General features: G+C 42.8%; 1 protein-coding gene across 1 annotated transcript in view; it reads left to right on the plus strand.

Annotated features, from left to right (window-relative positions):
* The first annotated feature begins 1,457 nt into the window (after nt 1–1,457).
* PDE3B (phosphodiesterase 3B) overlaps nt 1,458–9,700 on the plus strand; it is a 230,857-nt gene continuing 222,614 nt past the window's right edge. The window contains exon 1 of the mRNA XM_007956802.1: nt 1,458–2,462. Coding sequence (XP_007954993.1) covers nt 1,458–2,462 — 1,005 coding nt within the window. The remainder of the gene's footprint in view (nt 2,463–9,700) is intronic.

Consider the following 9,700-nt stretch of genomic DNA (forward strand, 5'->3'; position numbering starts at 1 on the left):
GGGCCTGTTTGTGGGATTTACCACACAGTAAGGTTTCTCATCTCCCTGGAAAAATGTGAAATTAGCTCTTTGAGAAATGCAGGTCTGTCATGAGGTTGAAGGGAGAGTTTTGGTGGAGGGAAATACAGTTCACTCTCTAAGGCAGTTATGATTGGTTAGATTCCAGGACAGTCCCTTTGGTACAGCAACGTTCTTTTCTTACTGCTTTCAAGTCAGATTTTCCAACATTTTGCTAGTTAACCAGTACTTCACAGATAGCATCTTATTTGGCTACTTTTAAAGACAACTGATCCAAGCTGAGGAATGGTTTTGAAGAGGAGTCCTGGCCCTTGCCTCCCACCTTCCCTAGAACTCTAACAGTGAAAAAGCCTTCAACCTGGAAAGAACATCTGACAACAAATTTTCTATGCTGTGTTGGAGGGGCACACAGAAATGTACCAGTGATTATAGCAAGGGTGCAAAGGATGGAATGTTAGTTCCTCACCTGCAAAGACCGTTATTGAAGACAAGCTCACAAATAATTTGAATGGTCCCAGAGAGCAGTCCACGTGCTCTCTTCTCCAGTAAGAGCCACTGTAAGGATCCTGGGCCTGCTGCGTGGCCCATGAATCCACGTTGCTGTTGAGGACTGACCTAACCACAATGTTTCTTCGCCATGCTCCTAGTGGTGTCTGGCCCTCATCAGGTCACCCAATTAGGCTTGGCCAGTCTGAGCACCCACCCTAAACGGGACTGTCGTCTGGGGGGTGGCACTTCCTCAGCTCAGTATCCCTGCTAGGCATTCCCCTTGAAGACCACGAACGCTCCCTTTCCCCATGAACTGTGGGAGTCTGGTAAGGCGTCAGTGACTTACCCCCAAGGGGAACCTGCACGCCTGGGTCCCAGGATGGAGGCCTTGCCCCCTTCCATCCGAAGATGACCCCACCCGTCTCTCTCAGCTCAGGCGGCGGGGTGTCGGGTTCACGTCCCCGGCAGGCGGCGGGGAGAGCGGCTGCAGCGGTGGAGTCGGGACCAGACGCGGGCGCGCGCGGGCGGCGGGCGGGGCGCGCGCCCGGCCCGGGGAGCCGCGGGGGAGGAGCGCACGCTGCCCGCCCGCCCGGCGCTCGCGCGCCCAACGGACCAGGCTGGGGCCGTGAGGTAACTGTTGCAGCCAGCAGGAGCTGGGAGGCGACGCCAAGTCTCCAGTCCCGAGAGCTGCTCAAGGGAAAAGGAGGGGGCGGCTGAAGCTGTCCGGGAGAGAAGCCCCTTTCCGTGCCTCTCCTCAGCCAGCATGTCGCGGACTCCGCCGCTTCACTGCCCGCGCGGCGGGGACCCCGGGCCGCGGCTGGGGGCGCAGCCCTGACGCGCTGTGGAGCCCTGGGGCGCCCAGAAGGCAAGGGCCGAAGGGTCCGGGACGCGAGCGGCCGCTCAGATCGAGCAGGGCGTGCTGAGCCCAGCGGCCACCCCCGATCCTGGCCATGAGGAGGGACGAACGCGACCCCAAAGCCATGCGGTACCCGCAGCCCCTGGACGGGGCCGGCTCGCTCTCTGAGAGTCTGAGGAACGGCTACGTGAAGAGCTGCGTGAGCCCCTTGCGGCAGGACCCTCCCCGCGGGTTCTTCTTCCACCTCTGCCGCTTCTGCAACGTGGAGCTGCTGCTGCCACCGCCGGCCTCCCCCCAGCAGCCGCGGCGAGGCTCCCACTTCTCCCGGGCGCGCCTCTCGCTGGGCGCCCTGGCCGCCTTTGTCCTCGCCCTGCTGCTCGGCTCCAGGCCCGGGAGCTGGGCTGCGGGGGCCGCCCTGCTGCGGACCTTGCTGAGCGTCTGCTCGCACAGCCTCAGCCCCCTCTTCAGCATCGCCTGTGCCTTCTTCTTCCTCACCTGCTTCCTGACCCGGACCAAGAGGGGTCCCGGGCCGGGCCGGATCGTCGTCGGCGGCGGCAGCTCCTGGTGGCTGGTGGCGCTGCCCGCCTGCTGTTACCTGGGAGACTTCTTGGTGTGGCAGTGGTGGTCATCGCCGTCGGGGGACGGAGACTCACAGGCCCCCGAGCCCCCGCCGCCTTCGGCCCCGCACACGCCCCCGGCCGCTTTGGGCAGGTTGTTCTTGGTGCTGAGCTGTGTCGGTTTGCTGACGCTCGTGCACCCGGTGAGGCTCCAGCACAGCATCCTGGTGCTGCTCTTCTCCAGCTTCGTCTGGTGGGTCTCCTTCACCAGCCTCGGCTCGCTGCCTGCAGTCCTCAGGCCGCTGCTGTCCTGTCTGGTGGGGAGCGCTGGCTGCCTGCTGGCCTTGGGGTTGGATCACTTCTTTCAGATCAAGGAAGCTCCTCGTCATCTTGGGTTCTCCAGTACCGCGGAAGAAAAAGTGCCTGTGATCAGACCCCGCAGAAGGTCCAGCTGCGTGTCACTAGGAGAGACTTCAGCCAGTTACTATGGCAGTTGCAAAATGTTCAGGAGACCTTCGTTGCCTTGTATTTCCAGAGAACAGGTATGTTACCAGAAAGGAAGGTTTGGTAAGGAGGGGAGTGCTATGTTATCGCTTGAATTCCCGAATTGAATGAAAGTTTTTGAAAACATGTCAGTTTTCATAGTAGAAAGGAAAATAATAAGTTTTATTCTGGGAAGAATTCCTAAAACACACAAAGCTTCATAAAAACGCAGAAACAAGTACCGTTTATCTTGGGGTAGAAATGAAACAGTAGACTAATCATATTGCACTTTTTAAAGACTTTGTTTATGCAACAGATGAGTTCTCAGAAGAATGAGGGGAATTATTTGTGGTTTAGTTAATAGATTGCCTCCTCTTACTTTTGGCATGTGCAAATGTACACCTTTTTGGTACCATTGATCTGTTGCTGTTACTGTGATGATTGATGTCTCCCCAGTGATAACATACAGCCATTAGAGTGAATCTATGTAACTGTGTATCTATAGATGTGTGTACGCTTGCGCACGCACACACACGTGTGTGTGAATTTTAATCAATATGGTTTTGGTTATTAATAATCGAGGGGGTTGGAGATCTTACGTTTAGAAGAACATTAATGAGCTTTTGGACAGAGATTTGTTAATTTAGATGAAAAGACCTGGAAATAAATTTTTAGAGTTTTTTTTCAAATTAATTTCAGCAGTGTAGTCTTTTACAAACTAACTCATGACCCTGTGTGTTTGTTGCATAATTAGGAGAATGTTTTAACAATTTAACTTTTAAACTTAGTAATGTCTGGAAAGATGTCAAAAGCATTTCTAATTTTTGTCATAGGTTTAGATTTTTTTTTTTTAAGGAACTGAAATCTTCGTCAGGTACAGAGTTTATAAATTTATATAGCCTTGGGAAATCTGACTGTTTTGTATTACCAACTACTGTGCATATATCACTTTTATATGGCTTCCCCCTCCCCCCCATAGTTTTGTAACTCCTAACAAATGACTAGGTGGAACTATGCAAATGAAGTGCTTGAGGCCCACCAAGGGATTGAATAGCTTGCTAACAACACAGATAAGGTGCATGGCACCCTTGTATATGTGAGACCTTGCAGATAAGATGTATGGAACCTGAATGAAGGGATTGATCAGTTGTGCCACTGTGCAACACTTAAAATGAGCCATACCAGAGGCTACCACTGAGAAAGAAGTGCTAAAAGTGGAGCCTGCCATTGGACATGACATCCTTGTGCTGAGAACCTCCTGGACCCAGGAGACAGAAAGAGAGCAATAACACCGGAGATAGTTCAGAAGCAGTGGCAGAGGCAGCAGAATCAGACCAGCAGGAGACTAATGGTGGGCTTCTGGGCCCACAGAGTGAGAAAACTAAGTGCCATTGGGCAGGAGGCTTGCTGGTGGGGTGGGATGCCTGAGGGCACTTGGCAGAGCTAGGCACACTGGCCCACAGAATGAGATATATGAATGCCTTCTGCCAGGAGACTTCTTGGCAGAGTGGGGTGCCTCCAGATACTTGATGAAACTAGGCTTGCTGATTTACAGAGCTCATGGCTGAGGCTTACTAGCAGAGTGGGGTGCCTCTGGGCACTTATCAGTGGAGTTCTTTAATAGGGCAGAGGCCAGGTTGGCCCAAGAAGGCCAGGGAGCCAACAGGCTGAGGGCCAGGGACAGGCCTGCCTGTAGGCACAACAGAGAATCTGTCCCAATGAGAGAACTGTATCCTGAGTTGTTCCTGATCCTGAACCATAACCTGTTAGATTTCCCTAATGAACTCCATAATTCTGAGTATTGTCTGTGAGTTCTGTGTGGACTTTGCAACGAATTATGGAATCTAGCAGAGAAATAGAGTGTCATGGGAGGGATGGCTGGTGTCAGAATTGGTAAAAGTTTGGAGAGAGGAGGTATCTCTGACCTCTATTTCATAGAAATCAGCCTTGGGCTGATGCTGATGGTGATTCTTTTTTCCTCTCATGTAGTTCGAGGAGGTCAGCTGTCTCTGCCACATCATTTTTACACCAAGGAACTCAATAAGTATAACTAATACTCACTGACTGTTTACTAAGTGCAAAACAGTTTGCATATATTATCTGAAATCCTCACACAAACCTTGTATGATAGGTGACATTTAGAGATGAGAAAATTGAAATTTATAGAGATTACCCAGCTTCACAGATCTAGTGGCAGTTTGAACCTAAATATTTTCAGTTCTTAATGCTGTGTTCTCTGCGACAAAGAGGTTTTGTAATACCATTAGCTTTCATACTTTTTGATTAATATATTTTTACACTGGGACACAGTATACTTGAAACAAGTTTCTTGTCTTTACTACATCCCTCCCTTCCCCTTCAAAATAATCTACAGGCTACTACATTTAATTTTTATGACATGGTGGGTTAATAAAAACCCTCCGTGTTAAACATTGATTTGTAATGTTCTTATGAGATGACAGTTCCCCTCTTGAAATGGCTTTAGAGGCCTCTTTTGCAGGCCACAGTTATTTGGCCAAATGCTTGAAAAATGTTGTTATGCCTTTTGTTTTCTCAGTTTACTACCAATGATAACTGACATTGATTAGAAAAATGTGCATCAGAAGAAAAGTTGTGAGTGGATTCACTGTATAGCATAGTAGTTCCAGCTGTTTTTATAGCATGGAATAGCATTTGGTGTTTGGCTGTATGTGAATAGACTGCATTTTTTTTTTAATGCTGGAAAATTGTTTTAGCACAGCTTCTTCACATATGAAGGCAGTTTCCCTGAATTGAACAACATTACAGTTTACCATATTGTAATTCGTTGGTGGAGACAAATTATGTCTGTTTTCTTACAAACTGAAATTTCTAGTCTTCATAATGCTAGTGTGGTGCTCTTTCCAAGCCAGCAGCCTTGTCAGCCTTTAAACTGGAGTGCAGTGTTGCTTTGCTAGGTAGCTTCATCTGTTACTTGTGTCACAACAGAATACAATTTGTACTTCTGAAATGCATATTTTCTTAGTGCAGAAAAATCTTATTCATACTATACTCCGAATGGGAACATTTTTGGGGTCTTAAAATACGTGATAATAGGTTAGGTGTTTACTCATGGCTGCTTAATATTTAGTGTCACAAAAATAATACTATTTTGGCATTAAAAGAAAAGAATGTTTTTAACTTAGCAGAGATTATAATTATAATTTTTATTTATGTTTGTTCCTTATGCAGTTTAACAGTGGATCTGTGGTTTTGTTTGCATGGGATATTATGTAAGGAAATTAAGAGGAAATCAGTACATTTATGGAAGTAGAAGATCAAGAGAATTTCTAATTTTCAAAGTGCTAAGCTTTGTATATAACAATTTTAAAAACATTGTCTTGTTTCAAAAAGTGAAGGAAGACTAAAAGATTTGGGGTAGAACCTGATGTAGGAGATTGTCCTGGATTCATAGGCATAAATGATTAGTGGTCACGTCCTGGCTCTACTAAGTTACCTTTCTGAGCCTCAATATCTTATCAAATCAGAGGATCCTACTAGATGAATTCTAAAATACCTTTCAACTCTAAAATTCATTCATCTTGCTTCATTTATACTTTCTGCAAAGTGTAAATAAAATTATAAATTAAACTTCAAAAATTGGTAGTTCTTCAAATTTTACTTAAATGTTGAATACTCATATCACTAACCTATATTTCCAAAGTGTAGTAACTGGAAAATATGAACAAATATTCTTTATTTATTGGATAAAACTTTTCTTTTAAAAATAATGTTTTTAGTTGCTGTTGAGTTGATTCCAATTTATGGCAGCCCATGTGTGTAGAGCAGAACTGCATGTGTAAAGTTTTCAAGGCTGTGCTAGTCGTCGAGAGCTTAACTATGGTCCCACCTCGGATCCCTTTAAAAAATATGTGTGAATTCATTTTTGCGGTGATTACAAAATTATTGCTCTTTTATTTGTTTAAGAATTTAAACATTTTTATTAACATTTTAGATAACCACTTGGAAACTCATAAATAAATTTTTAAAAAAGCTTTTTATTGTGATTTGGGTGAAATTTTACAAAGCAGATTCGTTTTACATTTAACGGTTTATACACAATTTGATTTGTGACATTGGTTGTATTTCCTGCAGTGTAAATATAAATATTTTTAATTGTGTGAGAATAGATTTAAAGTAATTTTTGAATTATAGGATGTTATATTAGGTACCGTGTTGAAAAATAATGACACATTTGTAAAACATTAGATTTCCATAATTAAATTTATAATGTATGCTATAAAAGCTGTTTATGTTTAATTCTTACCTTAAATTTTTTAAAAGTAAAGCATTTAGCAATTCAAAGTTTAAATCTAATTATTGCTGACTATGTTCTGCTGTGATGGCTTAATAAAATCTCTGTGGAAAGAAGCTTTAAGTTTGTATATTTGCTAGGAGTCAGCTGAGAGGAATAGGAAGTTAAAAAAAAAGTTTTGACCAGAATTTTAAATTACATTTTTATGCCGTTTTAATTGTACATTCTACAACTTAATTTCTAGCTTTCAACCAGATCATTTTGTGTGTGATGTATTAGGTAAATATGAGGTTTTGAAAGACATAAGTTAGTGTGTGAAGTATTTTTCTATACCTAAAATGCTAAGTGCTTTCTAAATGGTTAAGTAAATATTTAAAAATTCTGTGGCCTCAAAGCCTATAAATAATATTTAAAGTGTTAATTTTATTTGAAAAAGGTATACATATGTAGTGTGAAGGCATATAAAAAAGAGATTTTAAAGTTTAAGGGATTATTCCTCCCCCTCAAGGAATTTGCAAGACATTGCATACCTCACTATGGATTTCTTTAAGAGGACTATAGTGTTTGTGAAATTTATTTTATGGCTTCATTATGTTTTACTCTAATATCATGTTAGTATTTTTGTAGCAAAATGTCAGTTTATGTAATAATCTTATGTTCTGCTTTGTAAATATTACATGTGCTCTGCCATCAGAGTTATCTTTCGAAAAACAGATTTGATGAAATCACCCGTTTTTTTAAGTCTCTTACAGTTTTTCATTGTCCACAGGATAAAATTCATTCTTTTGATCCTGGCTTGGAAAATCCTTCATAACCTGCTTTTAACCATTTTTTGTTTTGTTGTTTTTACAAACGTGGTCTAAGACTTATTTTCGTATTTTCCCCACTCCCTACATCCATCATTGGCTGTAGCTGTTTGAGGGTGGGTGCTGTTAACAAGCTTGTGGATTTTTTTGTTTTGCTTTTACCATTCCCATTGGTTGAAATTTCCTTTAGGGAACATATATGATTAAGAAGTCTTTATACATTACAGTGTTACTCAAATTGACGTGTAAGTTGAGTATAAAACTCTATTATAGCAAACTTGGCCATATATTTTTTTAAAAGTCGGTAAATCATTTGAAACAGTGATGATGTGTGATAGAATATTTCCGTTATATTGCATGAGGTAGAAACATTTTCATAGCTTATGTTTTCCCACAGAGTGGATGGTAAATAGGGCCAACCATAAATAAAACTATAACATTTGTTTTCATTCATCCTCAGACTGTTTTTAATTTTAATAACATTTTATTGTCTTAAGGTGAAACTTTACACATCAATTTAGGTTCTCATTTAACAATTTCTATCCAAATTATTCCATGATATTGGTTATGTTTTTCACAATGTGTCGTCATTTCATTCTTTCCATTCTGGCCATCCTCAGACTCTTTGCCCTTCTCTCATTCTCTTTCCTTTTTCCCTTTCAGTTACACGTCTGCCTGTTCCCTAGTACCTGGTCCTGCCCAACTATCCCGCATCAAAAGCAGGAAGAATCTATTCTTTCTTAAAATGCTTATTTTAATATAAATATATTTGTATGGATATAGACGAGATCCAGAGTTTTCATAATTAAAACCTGCTCATTTTATAGAAAGAAAATAAATTAAACCCCTGTGAGATAAAAATACTGGTTCAGGGTTATGCAGTGAGATATTTGGAAGACAAGGACTAGAATCTAGGTCTTCATTCCTAGTCCACCCATATTTTCCATAGAGAACGTTTGTACCTGCAGTCAAAGTTTTCCAAGCCCGTACTTAATTTTGCCAGCTATCGCCAACTATGATAAAAGGCCATGTCTCTGGTTAAAGGAGGTGGAAGATAGGGATGGGACAGAAGCAGATGGACTCTTGAAATACTAATTTTGATATTAATACCCTTGAAGATAAACTTGATACTAGATATAGTTATTTTAGGGTTAGTTGTCATGATGCTCTTGGTCTCAAAATGTAGTGCCTGCAGGGGCCAGGCATATAGCAAAAGTATGTTGAGGAAGGAGGGAAGGGTTTAACTAAGGGTGAGAAGAATGGAAGTGAACTGACTACTTCCTGCTTTGCCTAAAGGCATTCAATTCAAATAAAACAAATGAATAACTGTTAGCTAACCAAAACTTTAAGCAAAACTTTAAGGGAGCTAGCTTCTGCCTATGGGTAAACTCACTGCTGTGGAGTCGATTGGACTCATAGCGACCCTTTCCTCCTGAGCACTGGCTGGTGGGTTTGAACCGCCAGCCTCCTGGTTAGTAGTCCAATGCCTTAGGCACTATGCCACCAGAGTTCCCTGCCTATGTGTTGTCGTTGTTGTTGTTGTTATTGTTATGTGCTGTCAAGTCAGACCTGACTCATAGCGACCCCTGCTTGGGTTTCTGAGGCAGTATCACTACGGAATTAGATTGCCCAACCTTCCTTCTGAGGAGTGGCTGGTGGGTTTGAACCGCCAGCCTTCTGGTTAGCATTCAAGTGCCTTAGGCACTAACGCTACCTATGGGTAGTTCCTGATAATTCATCATTGGTTTGGTGTGTCCACTTTGTCATTTGCAAATTGATCCATGTTTATTTAAGTGGTTGTTAGGAGCCTGTTCTTAGAATTTGGGGGCAGAAGAGTATATAGCCCACTGTCTTTTTGTTTTAAGATCTAGGGTCTTCTCTCTCTCTCTCTCTCTTTTTTTAATTGTGATTTGGGTGAAAATTTTCAGAGCAAATACACTTTCCATACAGCAGTTCACATGCACTTTGTCTCATGACATTGACTACAATTTAGCACAAAGCAACATCTCCCCTCCCACTTCCTTCAGATCGTTAGTTCTTCCCTGTGTCCATCCCTCCATGCACTCCTACCCCCTGAGCTGTCTCCCTGTGCCTGAGCAGCCCTTCTTTCTCTCATGCTTGTTCTCTCCAAGGAGTGTATCTACCTCAGGTAAATGCTCAACTGATATGACTGTCTGTTGTTTGGCTGGAAGCCACAGGTGTGTGTTCAATTCCAGAT

This window comes from Orycteropus afer, unplaced genomic scaffold (assembly GCF_000298275.1).
Source record: "Orycteropus afer afer isolate SDZICR_OR568_19922 unplaced genomic scaffold, OryAfe1.0 scaffold00014, whole genome shotgun sequence".
Taxonomy (NCBI): Eukaryota; Metazoa; Chordata; class Mammalia; order Tubulidentata; family Orycteropodidae; genus Orycteropus; species Orycteropus afer.